This window comes from Vollenhovia emeryi, unplaced genomic scaffold (assembly GCF_000949405.1).
Source record: "Vollenhovia emeryi isolate VEMERY1.0 unplaced genomic scaffold, V.emery_V1.0 DF939186.1, whole genome shotgun sequence".
Classification (NCBI taxonomy): domain Eukaryota; kingdom Metazoa; phylum Arthropoda; class Insecta; order Hymenoptera; family Formicidae; genus Vollenhovia; species Vollenhovia emeryi.
This window is the reverse complement of record NW_011967180.1, coordinates 291,773-306,932: the sequence shown is the minus strand read 5'-3', so window position 1 is coordinate 306,932 and position 15,160 is coordinate 291,773. Positions and strand designations below refer to the sequence as shown.

At 39.6% G+C, this 15,160-nt stretch overlaps 1 protein-coding gene across 3 annotated transcripts in view; it reads right to left on the bottom strand.

The window, feature by feature from the left end:
- Window positions 1-1,030: 1,030 nt before the first annotated feature.
- The window catches only part of LOC105562535, a 15,415-nt gene continuing 1,285 nt past the window's right edge, over window positions 1,031-15,160 (bottom strand). The window contains exons 2-10 of one of the 3 annotated variants that reach the window (XM_012013452.1): window positions 9,817-10,058; window positions 7,941-8,224; window positions 4,976-5,257; window positions 4,251-4,799; window positions 3,912-4,148; window positions 3,732-3,827; window positions 2,942-3,043; window positions 2,368-2,425; window positions 1,889-1,973 (exon numbers count right to left, since the gene is read on the bottom strand). In XM_012013452.1, the coding sequence (XP_011868842.1) occupies window positions 1,963-1,973; window positions 2,368-2,425; window positions 2,942-3,043; window positions 3,732-3,827; window positions 3,912-4,148; window positions 4,251-4,799; window positions 4,976-5,257; window positions 7,941-8,224; window positions 9,817-10,058 (1,861 nt within the window). In that variant the 3' untranslated portion in view covers window positions 1,889-1,962. Of the gene's footprint in view, window positions 1,974-2,367; window positions 2,426-2,941; window positions 3,044-3,731; window positions 3,828-3,911; window positions 4,149-4,250; window positions 4,800-4,975; window positions 5,258-7,940; window positions 8,225-9,816; window positions 10,059-15,160 lie in introns of all 3 variants that reach the window. The other 2 variants (XM_012013450.1, XM_012013451.1) reach the window with 2 other exon arrangements.

Below are 15,160 nucleotides of genomic sequence, written 5' to 3'. Positions count from 1 at the left end.
CGGAATGACAGTCGAGCTTTATTAGCTGTAATCGATCTTAGGCCTAGCATTATAACACTCACATAAAAGGAACTTCGTTATAAAATGAATTGTCTACCACCTCAGAGAAATGTGTAATCGCATTTACATATTGTATACGAAACTATATTCATTTCTTGGACATTGGACGTTTTGATATTGTAGGTATTACTACCAATATATTTATGTTTCTTGAGTTATAAAACATTTATTAGGAGAATGTTGCTTCAAGAAGCGATCTGTATGTGCTATAAACGTTCGTACTTGTTGGCACCTTAGATATATACCCTTTTTTCAGACTAATTTCATTCAAAATTACAAAAATCTTAGTGCTAAAGAAATTATCGTTTTATCACTGCGATTGTAAACCAAAAATAATGTAACGCGTAACATAAAGATTTATAAGGGTAAAGACAAAAAGAAAATTACTTACGTCTAATTTTATGATATTCTTATTGCTGAACAAGTTTCAGAGCTTCGATAACAAAAGGTAACTGTAATCCGATAGTTGGTGCCAAGTATTAACGTGATTATAATCAAATATTCATTCACAAAAATTAATTGTCTTTGGTTGTAATTAAAATACACGAAAGTATTTTGTAAAAAATGAATACTTATAAGATTATAGGAAGTGTGCTTATTTTGATGTCCACTAATAGTTGCACTTGTATAAGCAGGCCTAGTCTAGCACGGCCTACTTAACTTGAAGCTACGAGCAGATAAAAAGGCAAGATATATCCTTCAGTCTCCATATTATTACCTTATCTGGACGTCATGTCACCAGACTTTGATATAGATAATATATACAGTATGATTCAGTTATCACTACATATGTACAATTAAATGATTTCTCTTTCATTGATCATTTACTTCAAAATCATCTTCTTGTACATATTTAAAAATTTGAAAGATAGACAAAACTTATCCTGAATATACATATGCATGTGTTGTACATACATACATCTGTATGTGTATATATAGATATATATTTTATTTATAACAGATAAATATATATAAATAAACTTGTCTATTTTCGGAAAACTCCGCGTGATAACGAGAAAGATATATATTCAACTTTTATTTGTATAAGGATGGGCATGCATTTCAAATAATTACGTATAGATAAATTCTCAATTTAGAATTCTTCTAGCACAATTTGTCATATATATATTTCTTGCTCAATTTTGGGATATTTTATTTATAATGCAATGCACGTTTAATAATCATCAAAGGAGCGAAATATGATTTGCAATAACTAGGTAATATATCTTTTTACGAAATGTAACTAGAATATGTATCTACTAATTTAGAGCATACAAGTCGTGCGATACGCATGATATTAATTTGTAATACATGGCCATCGCAGAGCACTGATATTACATACATATAGTCAAAAACAAATTTAGTCGTAACTATATGTATATAATTTATGCTGATAAATCCCAGAACTTCAAATGTACAAGTAAAAGCAATCTCATAAAATTGCTAGCTATTTACAAATTACGTGCCATATATTTTTATGGGTTAGCTAGCAATTTTTATGAGACAAGCAAGTCGCTTTTATAATATATATTTCAGACATCCAACAATTTAAAACTATTCAAAATAATTTTTTCAACACATTAAAACGTATGTCTTTAAAAGAAACCAAAGAACTAAACATACTTTGAAGTATTAAGTCGGATAATATAATACCAGTCGTCAATAATGATATAACTTTTTATATTGAAAATTTTTAGAAAATATTATTTTCTTGCCGTTCGATAGTACCTATCGATGTTGTGCCTCTCTGCGTCCGTGAAGCCTAAGATACTTTCAATAGCATTTAAGTGACCGTGATGATTCTCCTTATCAGTTAGGAAATAGTAGATCGCCGACTTAAGGAACTGCAGGGTAATTTCTGGGTCGAGAGTACCCTGGCTGCTTCTCGCCTCTACAATACGCCTATACATTGCCTGATAAAAAAAAACAGAATAGCACACTCATTAAAGAACAAAGTTAAAGTATCGAGACATTAATAAAATACAATTGGAAAGTGTTGAATTATTTGTACATATGATTATGTTTTATCAAATTTGAATTCAGACATATGTTCTATTTTCAAGATTTAATAATTACATAGATATCTAAGTTTTAATAATTAATAGTATATATATTTAATTAAAAATTGCCTATATATGTATATATATTAGCTTCATAGAGAGACACGACACAATATTACATTTTGATGCATTAATATAAAGTGGAATTAAATAAATCTATCTGGATTCAAATATATACATGTCTTGTGTGCAATACAGTGAAAGTATGGTGAAAGCGTGCATTGCTGTAAGCTCGTGCAAGACTTACATTGCCCGAAGATATAAGAGGCTGTTTCTTCCAAGTGCACTGGATAACATCGCCCGATCTAAGAGCAACGTATAGAGAAGTATAAACCACCTACGTTTGTGCTTCATAATCCGCATGCAATTGTTGCAGCAAGCATTCACTAACGCGAATGTAGAGGAAAGAAAGATACGAGGAGCGCAATCGTGCTCTTTTTCCACACGCCCTTGTCTATTCAAGAACTGATCGCCCTGCGGCAATTACGTACAAAAGTTTGCCCCAAAGTTAACGTCACTTCTTTCATTTATGAACGAATGACGATCACTCTGAGATAACACGCAATCAATAAATTACAAAATAATAAATTACTCATATAAATCACACAAAAGATCTCCAATTATTTATCTAATTACGAAATTTATAAGAGATATAAGCTGTAACAAACATTATACGTTTGTGTGTCGGAATATCAGCTCTTGACGCAGTAAAACATCGATAGAATCCGGTGCATCGTATATGCGAACAACAGCTACTTTATGGGCGATAAAAAGTGGATGAGAATTGCGTCATCACGTCGCAGCCGAGTCAAGATACAGACCTTACGTGTGCCAAGGACCCAGAGAGAAACAGCCTCCTGAGCGCTTAATAAACTTTGGCTACGTTCGGCTGAAATGTGAGGTTCAGGCGAGTAGCTTGTGTCCTGGAGTGTGAGCGGCGACCAAAAAAAGTGGTACATCGTTAGTACAAGAGTATTGTGAACTACAAGGATGCTCGAAATGTGATGTACACGCCTCACAAGTGTAATAAGTATGATAAATGTGAGAAATGAACAAACAATGCCTGCGACGCAAATGTAAAAGCTGGTTGGACTGCGTAAAAAAAACCGCGCCTGGGATTCACTTTATTAGGCGTGTTATTGTGTTAGCATAATTAATCGCTAGCAAATCTCGCTCTCTCTCTCTTAATCGTGAGAAAATCAGTCATTACACGAATTTCGTTATACTTTAGTTAGATAGAACACATCCAGAAAGAGAATAAGAGACATACTAATGATTAAGCAAGGAAAAGAAGAATGCAAATGTCGAACTAATAAGAGACTCATTGTGTGCAAATGCGGTCTAATATAATGAAAGCTCGTTGCTGACAACGAAACTGATGAATTCGCTGAAAAAGACTGTGGCATTAATAACCGGTTGAGACTCATGACAATCTTAATAATGATTCTATGTTAAATATTAGAAGATTTCTATTTAAAAATATAGTAATTGAAAATCCCTCATCCTTGCAGAAAACAAATAAAATTTTCGGTCAATCTGCTATGTCGCTGTATTGCTATATTGGTCAACGCAGAATTTAGAGTAGTAGATTATAATTAAATCACATCTCACCTTAATATTCTCTAACTCAGCTTGTGTAACAGTTAGCTGTTGAAGCAATTCTGCAACGGTGACTTTAGATGGTGATTGATGTGCTTGCACGAATATCTGCAATTTTATGAAAAGTATTCAGTGTTGAGTCTTACTTATGTTTTTCATCTTTACATTTATCTTCGATATGAATTATCATACTTGATCGGCTTGTTCAATGCGCGCGGCTTCTTGACCTTTGGCATACATTTTCAGGTACATTTGCTTATTTCTTTCCTCCTGCTCATTTAAAAGCGTCTTCTGCTCATTAAGCTCAGTCTTCACAGCCTCTAATTCCACTTCTAATTCACGCGCGCGAGTCTCGGCGATATCCATAGCCGGCCGCATCTCGCAGTAACGAGTGTTTACTTCAGACAATTGATTCAACAAGCTCTCCACCTACAAACATGTTGCCAATATGAAAAATAAGTTTCTTCTTTTTTTTTAAGGAGAACGAAGAACGAAAAAGTTATAACCAGTCAAATGAAAGACTCTACTGACCTTGTCGTTGTGCTTCTGTTTCAGTTGCTGCAGTTCATCAACATGCCGCCTATGCATATCCTCGATTCTACCTTCGTAATGACTAACTAATCGACGTCTCTCTTCATCTCGTTCTGCACTCGTCGGCGTCACAGGATTTGTGTCAGAAACAACATCGTCGGATACGGTATTAGCGCACGTTGTCGCGCTGACAGTAATCTCCGGCTGCGACTCAGGCAGGCACACGGAGTCTTTCGAATGGACGGAACCATCTTCGAAGTGTCCGGAATCAGCTAATGACGAGGGGAGATCCGTATGCGTGCGCTTTTCCGGCGTTTCCGGGCTGGCGATGGATTTCTCCGCGGCGACTTCATCAGGAAGATCCTTGCTCGGCGACTCTGGCGAGAAGGGATTGTTCTCGCGCACGGTGAGAGCGTCGCTGCTATCCGTTCGCTCATCCGGACTGTTCAGAGAGGCCTTGTACAACCTCAACTCTACAACCTCTTTCGTCAAACGCAAGATCTCCCGGTCCTTCTCATCTATCTCCTTGCGCGCTTCCTTCAACAAAGCCTGGACATAACCGAGATAGAGATATTAACAACTGGGTAATTTTGAGCGTACGCGCTAAACGCGATTTAAATCTCGTTGGCTCAGCGTCAATTCGAAGTATAAAATATATCTCGCATATTGCGCTTAACTGATAACGAATGAGATCTGCAGCTCTTACATAGCGGTAACTCGATTACCTGAAACTTCCGGACTTGTTTAGCCGCTCTCTGAGTAGGCGTCAGGTACTGTTCGTTGTCGCCGGCATAATTTGAGCAGTGCACGACATATTTTCGCGACCGACCAGACCAGGTGGTGCCGTTCAATGCGAAGGACGCATGCTCGCAGGCGCTCGCTGTGCTGCAAGCGCTGCTGTAACTCTTCACGCTCTCGACATCGCTGTCGTCGTTGATTCCCGCTGTCGTCGGTCCCCCAGAGGCCGCGTGACCTGGCCGCGGCCTCACCGGTGTCAGTGAGAGACTCTAAACGGTACATTGGTCCATTAGCGCGACTCATTAAAACAGATATGAATAGAATAGACAGTGTACGTCGTATACATTATACGGTGGTGTTAATTTTGTAGATACAATCGCGCAGCGTTTTTAATCATTGCTTGAAGTATGGGAATAGCTTCAAAGCTTTCAAAAGATACAGATACCGTGTTACATAGAGATACAACCGTGCAGCTGAATCAGTAGTTGCTTGAAGTATGGAAATGGCATTTTTTAAGTGGTATTTTACAAAAATCGAACCTAAAGTGTCTAACTTAATAGATGACATTCGATTTGACATAAACTTAATAACAGTGTAGGAAAATTGATAACCGACACAACTGGCAATTTTAATTGGAGAAAATTTATTGCGAAAAAATCACCTCAACCAGCGTTTGAACCTGGACATAAACTTAATAAATTCTAATATTTCACGGTAATCGCTAAACAAGTAAAAGAAAACAGCATGGAAATGTCAACGCTATTTCCGAAATTAATGCCAATTTAAATTAAAAAATTAGAAATGTATATGAAGTGCTACCCAAAGGTTCCCGAAATTTATCACTAAGTTTTTCTGGTTAATTATTAACCAGAGGTTAGTCGACCTTTTTCCAAGCTGGAGAGCCGACTAACTTTCGGTTAAGCGGAAAACGAAAAACCGGGCCTAAATAAAACACCTGGATCTCATTCACCACCGTTACCTTCAAAATAGTTCTCTTGGGAGCGCACACGCCGATACGAAAAATGTAATACGCCCCGGAAGCTCTGTCTGATGAATGTCGAGCATCGCCTGCGATTTTTTTATATTGACGAGATTACACATAAGGAGTTTGTTCCCCCTCGTCAAACGATGAGCGAGCCGAGTTTTATCGCAAAGTTCTAAAGCAGCCGAGGGAAAATACGAGGAGAAAACGTCGAGAGAAGTAGCGCATAAAGAATTGAATTCTTTGTCGTGACCAACGGCACGACCACACACCGCTTGTAGTTTTTCGCGGAAAAAAAGTGTCCCTCGTCCTCCACACTCGCCAGATTTAACACCGCCCGACTTCTTTCTTTTCTCCAGGATAAAAGGGTAAAGATTTGACACCGTAGAGATGATCCAAACTGAATCAGCCGGCGGCGCTCAACGTACTCGTCAAAAAGAATTTGCAGGACGTATTCCACTTGTGGCAAAAACGCTGGGATGTGCATTCATAAAGGGACCTGCTCCGAAGGTGAATAAGATCTAGGAACGATGTACTTTTGTTTAGTGATGAAGTTTAGGAATTTCTTGATAGCACTTTGTACACACATAATTTTGTATCGCATAAATCTGTGCTTGTTGCCTAGCGCTGGCCTTTAATTTAATTCGTTCTAATAATTAACATTTGTCGATTATCTCCGACATTCTTCAAGCGGAATAGAAAAGAATAGCTAATTATATTTCTTCATTAATATTTTTCGACTATCTTCAACATTTCTAGGTCTTCAAGTGGCTTGAAGAATAGTTATTTTGTTCACGTTCTTCAATTATCTAAAATCTAAAATTCCTAGACTTTGAGCGAATCAGAAAAAAAGAATAGTTAAGTAATTCTTCGTTAATACTTCTCAATCATTTTCAAAATTTTTTGGCCTTTAAGCGAATTAGAAAAAAATAGCAAATTATTTCGCTTCTCGATGACCTCCTTTCAGAGTTTTTAAACGGGTTGGAAAACAAGAACAGCTGATCATTTCGTAAATATTTTTCGATTGTCTCCAAAATTTCCGAACCTTCGAACAGATTAAAAAGAAAAATAGCTATTTCGTTACTGCTTCTCAATTATCTTGAAAATTCTTACGAGAATTAGCCAAAAGTAGCTAACTATTTCACTAACGTTTCTTGATTGTCTCCAAAATGTCCAAGTACTTAGGCTTGGAAAAAAAATGAGGCAAGGCACGGCTTATGCATGACAGCTCGTGGAAATCGATACGTGGGTGGATTTATAACGAGTTGCCTACCTGTTGGACGATTTCTTATATTTACACTTGGAATAATGACACTCATCTAGGGTACACCTGTCCAGTCACGCAAAGGCGAGCAAGCCGACTACCGTGGCCTAACATGCGAATCGGCCGTTAATCAACGGAACTTTGAGCGCCGTCCCGAAGCCACGGTTAGCACAGAGTAAAGGTAAAGGTCTCCATATCAAGATTCTGACATACGCCACACGCGAAAGCCGGAGATCAATTTTTTCTATAGTTCTTGCCGAGGACTCTAGCGGATCTTGGAAGACACGAGCGGCAGTAGACCGCACTTCAGTGCTCTCAATACGCTTGTCGTTGCGTGAAAGAATACAAGGGAAATACAAAAGAACGAACACCGAGGGTTCGTGCAGAACATTCTGCGTGTCTAATACCGGTGCAATGAGCAAAGCGCGCGCGGTGCGGTACGTCCTACAATTTTAAACCGTTCAATCTTTAATGCAATCCCGGGATTGCAGAGCTACGCCGTTTGCGATGTCTTTCCAGCTTTCTCTTCTGCGGATACGAGAGACACGAAGCGATCGTATTCGCCGCCAGAGCTTCTCGTCGAGCAGTCGATACTTGGAAAGTCGAAGCAAGCTCGTCCACGTAGCGCGTAGCGACATGAACGGGCTTTCCTCCGGACTTGGGAGACAAGTTTTCGGGGAGGAGACGAGTTCAGGGGGTCACTCACGAAGGATCGTTGTCGCGGCGAGTCGGTTCCATTCTCCGTGATGACCGGGAAGATACGATGGTCCGGATGTTGATGCAGCTGCGGCGACGGCAGAAGGTGGTTGTGACGACGGGGATGGTGTTGGCGGCCGACCAGGGCCGTGCTGGCTGCGACGGCGGTGGTGGCTCGCGGATGATGTGGTGGTAGACGTTCGCCGCGCAAGCGCAAGCTCTCGGCGCGACGCAGAGCCGACGGCGATGGCCTCGGTATACGGGAGTCCAACGGAGACGGCGGCGAGGTGGTAGCTGCTCATGATATATTCCGGTTAATAATTGAGCAGCGGGAGATGGAATCGTGATTGAGAGCGGCTATAGAGAAGGGTCTGCGCGTCCGCTTTTTAAGGAAAAATAAAAGTTTCGAGGATAATCTGGCACTTATTCTCTAAAAGCTTCTTGGAGAAATCGGTGTGATCCTCCGAAGTCGATCTCCTTTTGCAATTATGAATCTGTTTCCAACGAATGTGGAACAAACCACTTTCAGCAATGAATTAATAGGAACTACACACGTATTGATTATGTCTTCCGAACTTTCGTCTGTTCGCCAAGTACTTTGCGATAGTCGCGATTAAAGTTTCAGCAACTTTCAATGTCCGCCAATTTTAACTAATATTGTGAGATCTCAAAACTTCTACAGTTTTTCAATTCTAAAAAAGATCTTATTTATTCATCTTGATTGTATACCACCGATGGTAAATTCTTAATCGCAGTCACAGTTCAAACATGTGGAAATATAAATTTCTTCGTACGAGTCTCGTTTCGCGTGGAAAGTCGAAATGTGGAAAACCGTACGATAGAAATAATTTTGCTCGAAAGATAGGTGTTGGCTCCTCAATATTTCTATGTAGCGCCGTGTATAACACGGTTTTAAACACGACTTTTTATGCAAATGGTGCCTGAGGGAATTAACTTTTATAAGTGGAATGTTTTCTTAGGTTCCACACTTATAAAACTTAATTTTCAGGCACCATTTACATTAAAGAGTCGTGTTTAAAAACGTGTCCCACTTCATAAAACTTCTTTTGTTAATAACTTTTTAATAAAGAGTGACGGCTAAAACCTTAGTTACTCAAGAGGGTGATCTTGATAATATACGTTGAGATCAAGGGTATTTCGGAGCTGGGTCCTTATTTTCCTTCTTTAAGCGTTACTTTTTCGAACGATTCTGCAAATAAAATGTCACAGCGTACGCTAGCGGAAAAAAATTTCTATAAGTAACTACAAAAAAATCGACTTGAAATAGAAATTTGTACAAATTTTTATATCTCGTCGAAACATTTATTCTTTTGTAAAAATATCTACGAAATAGTACCACAAATTACAACGTTCTCAAATCAAGAAATTATTGCAAGTAGTATTTCAAGAAAATGTACAATTTTGTAAAAATTAGTACAAAACTTTACTACTTTTAAAAATTTGAGAAGCAACAAAATCTTAAAGAATTAAAACATCTGCTTACCTGCAGAACATTACAAAAATGAACAAAAGCGTTCCAATTCTAGCATTTTTACGTTGATTTTTATAACACTTTAAATTTACGTAGAATTTCTTAGATTCTGGCAGTATATTTTATGTTTTTTTTGTAGAATTTTGTAGAATTATTTCCGGCAAGGTAGGTAAAGCAAAAATATTGGGTTTACACCTCGGTTTACACATTTGGCAAGCATCCAGATTACGTAGAAGCAAAAGGAAATATTCATATCTCTATCGAGTCTATCAAACAGTGATCTTCCAATTGTTTCCAGCAAGATTACTCCAATTATCTAGTAGTCCAATAATTAATAGTCGGTTGCCAATTAATGCAAACGTAATCTGCGGGAAGGATTGTCCATCCTACTTACTAGGGCTATCAGGTGATCTGGCACCTGGCACGTGGGTAGAACTGGTAGTAGTGGCAGTGACCTTGTCAGTCGCCGTGACGGCACACGTTGCCAGGATCGGCGTCTCGGTAGGCGTCAAGGTGATGATCGCGGCAGCGTGAGTTGACTGACCCGGGTGCACCGGTTGCGGGGACTGCAGAGAAGATTCTTCGTTGCCGCAACGGGCCATTTTGTCCATTCCGTTTATCTTGGCGCCGCGACGGCTATCATTTACCATGAAAAAAAAGACATACCTGTTCATTGCTCGAGGAATTAAGAGTTTGAAGATGTAACATTTTGAAACGAGAGTTCACGGTAGTAAAACGCGCGTAAACTTCATTCATCCGGGATTTATGCGAGGTATAATTAGATATTTTACTGTGTTTCAAGTATGTTCATTCAGAGATGGTATCGTGTAAATTTGTGTGGACATATTGCGTGCGTAGAGGAAAGTCCTCTATTATGAGATAGGTTTCTAATATGAGATAGCAGGTTTTCAACACCCCAATTCAATCACAAATCTCTTTTCGCAACGATTACACGATCTAACAATGAATTTTCCACTAAACAGATTTCACTCCAAGAGTAATAAATCTATGGTGGAATCAGCAGATGCCTATTAGTTTAACAGGAACCCCGCAATCTCATATTAGGAGTCTATCACATAATAGGGAACTTTCCTCTATATCAAGATTGAGCTAATTCATTCGCAACGCGCAATCTCCAGTTTTCTTTCTCAGCCAAAATGCGTGCAGCAATAGTATTTGTCCGTGTACGACCGCATCTCTGAAAATTCCACCTAATCTTGCCTAAGGTCTTATCTCACAAGAAAACAATGTCAGTCAGCGACGCATCGTCGTGCTTATCTCAGCAAGTAAACTCTTCCAGACGCCTGTCGTCGCGATATAAATCCTTCGGCAAACAGGAAAGGGCGGTGTTAACCGAGGTCGAGGACATATCGATTGAACGAGGCGCTACCGTGCGCTGAACCTAGGTCAGGTGTCTATCGAAACCAGTTGTCCCTTGGTTCTTCGACGCGACATTATCCGCGAGTTCTGGACGACTCACAAATTCGTTCCCCTCTCGTGGAGTTCTATACTTAATCTAAATTTGCTTTAGACAAGGGACTTTGAAAAATTAAAAACTTTAGAAAATTTGTAACTGGGCGTAGAGTTCTCCGCCAAGGAATGAACTTAATCATCTTGCGGTTTTATCGTTAATTTATTGCCCTTGGAATAAAATCTGTTTAATGGAAAATTCATTGTGAGATCGTGAAATCGTTGTGATTAAATTTGGAAGCTGAAATGACCTGCTATCTATCTCATAATAGAGGACTTTCCTCTAAATCTCTTTTTAATTAAATTTTTCTATATAGCAAAATAAAATTTCACTTTGCTAATGGATTATAGAAAGTAAATAATCTATGATAATTAAATAAATACAAGAAATTGCGGACGAATTTTGAGACGCATGCTTTTCACGGATAGCCACAACAGCTCGGACACAAGAACGCCAAGTCATTCGCACAATTGTCGGGTGTCGTACCAGTTGTTAACTCCACGTGTACCTCGTCCTTGCGGTAGCCACGGGAGCCGGATACGGGACCGTAATTTCGCGGTACGCCTTATACAATGAATAACAGGATTACGTAAAATAATTTCAGAGGGATTGTGCGCGCGAATTTCACAATTTTACAAAGAACGCATCTCGATTGTGCGCTCTCACAAGATATACAAAAATTAATTTCTTTAAATAATAATCAAAAGACATATAGCGGACGTATATTATATTATTATGCAATTTTATGAATGCATTAATAATTAAGGAATCGCAGATTAAAGTAACAAGGGGAGATCATCGTAGGTTGTCAGTTTTATACGATAAGCGAATTGGATAATTTCTTAGAACTCAATAAACAAAAAGATTGTGTAAAATTGTAAAATATTTGGTCAAACTTCCTATATAAATTTAAAAGTCACGCATGCAATCATAAAACACAGTGAATCCGTCATTGTAACAAGAGATTCAAATAATTTCGCACACTTTTCAAAGTAAAAGGTTTTCAGCTAAACAGCATGGAAGTTACATTGAAAAATCATAGTTATACTTTGTACACGAACTTCGATCGAACGAATTCGTTTGAATTCGTTTGACTTCTTTATAAGCCTCTAATTCGACTTTATTTTGATTTCATTTTGCAGGTCTCTATTGATGGTCGTAGATCTTTTCGCATTTTACAGAGAAACGAAGAAAATTCCGAATTTGTTTATTGTAGTCAGTGCCGAGTCTACACACAGGCATTCTGAAACCTCTTTTATCGATAAAAGCGCCTCTAAAAGTGGTTAATCATGGTGGAAGTATACAAGGTGAACCATTGCGCATGATGAGAGGGGGTAGCATTCCTTCCAGCCAATAAACGACGTGCTTTTTTGCGTGGCGGCAGTTTGAACGGTCAAACAAATCATAACCCAACCTAATCTTAAAGAGGTATCCGCAAAAAAGCACGGCTCTTATTGGACGGATCGTCCCCACTACTTGTAGGCTACTGCGCATCCACGGGAATGGGTCACCTTGTATACTTCCACCATGGTGGTTAATAAGTGGCTAATAAGTGGCCTTCTGATTGGCTACAAGCCACTTTTAGAGGCGCTTTTATCGGTCAAAGAGGATTCAAAGTACGGGCCATAATAAGTTAAGATAAGCTGCAGCTTAAGGGCTCACATTAGGGGCCTCCTCGGCTCACAATCAGTATAGGAAAAATTTGAAAAATGTATTTTTCGTTGATAAAATTGGTATTACAATAATAAATATAAGAAAAAATTTTTTTTCTTATTCTGGGGACTGTTTTATTGTACACTCGGCGTCACGAGTGCTTTTACACCTGAAAATAGCCGTTAAATTCAATATGTTCCGATAGAAAAATTCATTTTATTAAAATTAATTTTCCTATTGGATATCTTTAGCGTCTTTGTTCAGGTGTAAAGGCATTCGATGGATCAATTATTATTTCTGGTCGTCCAAGCTGGCGAGGAAAACGAGGGGCCTCTGAAAAATCACAGCACAAGGGCCACAAAATCGGCTCTGCCCGTAGTACAGAACTTTTCAAGTCTGCCATGCAAATGCAAAGAGCGCTTCAGCCTAGGAGCCTCATTACGTAAATCGATCGTAACGCTCGACGGTTTCGACATCAGCCGAGCTGATGAAAGTAAAGCCGGGAAACGCGGAATAATCCCCGCTCGACTTGGCGTAAACGCGATCGAAAGGACAGTCGAAATGGAGTGAAAGGCGCGATGGAAAACCGCGACCTTTATCGAAATAAAATAATCGATCGGGCCACGTTCTATTTCAAGGATATTCTGCAGTGTTATGCAGCGTTTGCTTCGCCGACGCGGCCGCCCAGCGACAATTTTACGTCATTCGGGGAGGGGGACGCCCTTCGCTGCCGTACGGCGATCGTAACTTGGCGTAAAAATATTTATGGTGTATATCGACCGCGTATATTGGCACATTTTCTATTTACTCGATTGTTTATCGCACATAGACTCACCTAGGCTCGGCTTCGCCAACGTCGCTTAACTTTAAGCTTAGCTTAATTCGTTCTTCGTCTCTTTCCAACTGTTACTCTAGAACGAGACAAACGTGAATTAAACTTGTAAGATTAAAGTTAAGCGACGTTTGGTGAAACTGAGTCTTAGGCTCGGTTTCACCAACGTCGCGGAACTTTAAGCTTAGCTTAATTCGTTCTTCGTCTCTTTCCAACTGTTACTCTAGAACGAGACAAACATGATTTAAACCAAGATTAAAGTTAAGCGACGCTTGGTAAAACCGGGCCTTAGTAGGCGATTTTTGGCGATTGTCCGGCACACGTGCCAAAGTGTAAAATAAATTTTCCTATTCTTCAGGTGTAAAGGCATTCATGACCGCTGTATCCCAAACAACGCGCATGTCAATTAGCTAAAAGACATCTATAAAACGTTTTTAACTCGCCTTTCAGATTACGTATGTCTAAAAGACGACTTAAAAACGTGTTAAAGTACGACGAACAGTCGCCGAAAGTCGCCTAAAATAAACACCTATTTGTTACACGAAAATCACCCACCTCTGCAAATTGTCCCTTCCTCACTCGCCCTTGCCGGGATCAATATGCTGAATTAATACGCCCGCAGTAACGTTTCGTACTTTGTTGGGCAGGGAGCGTATATCGATTCGTTCATTCAATAATGCAATTAATTAATACTGCATTGGCTAAAGTTAGACAATTAGTCTGTCTACTTTCTCCCCGCTCGTTTTCCGCCGAAATCAACGCGCGGAATTAATGCGCTTGCAGTGGCAGTACAACTTTATTGTTCAAAAATATGTCCAGTCTACAAATGTAATCGATCAATTGTCTAATTTTAGTTAGCTCAGAATTAACTAAAGCCAACGGGGCACAGGATACTATTTTTCCTACGACGATTGGCTCTCGTGAGCGATCCAGTCGAAAAAATAGCATCGTGTGCCGTTGGCTTAACTGATAATACATCCAACAATTAGGTTGAATAATATAGCGGCCAGTTGTGTCGGATTATTCGACCTAATTGTTAATTAATCACTGGCGATTTAATATTCCAAATTTTGCTATAATCACGAGACACGGTGGTGTCTCGCGCCAAGTACAAGCGTAGCTGGAACCGCGCGTACAGTTTTCGTCACAGTTTTCAACAAATAATACGATACATTCTTAAAGAAGCAGCACGAGGTATCGATACATCGATAAAGTGATGGATCTTTCAAACGAACGCGGTCGATACTACTTTCTACGTATGCGAATGCGATATATGTCTACTTAAATAACGAATATACAATGCGGTCCCTCACAAATTTCAACGAATAATACGATACATTTTTAAAGAAGCAGCGCGAGGTATCGATAGATCGATACAGTGATGGATCTTTCGAACGAATGCGCGGTCGATAACCGCTTTCCACGTATGCGAATGCGTTCGAGCGATCGACATAAAACGGCACGCGCGTTATATAACGCAAGTAAAGTAATTACGCGTAAATTGGCTCGTTAACGAGCTAGGAAACGAGCGCAGGAGCGTTCGCATTCGTATCGCGCAACAGAATAGCGATATCTAACGCGACGCGTGTCTCACGCTCTCGCGGACGTTTCCTCCTACGCGAGAGAACGTCGATGCCAGGCGACGATACTTTTCGGTCGCGTATTTCTTTTTTCCACGTCGATCCAGCGATATCTCGCGATAAGACTCGCGGGATCGTCGCACCGTAGACTGCGATCTTTTCAAACAATACGCGGCTCTTCCCGCAACGGGGGGGGGGGGGA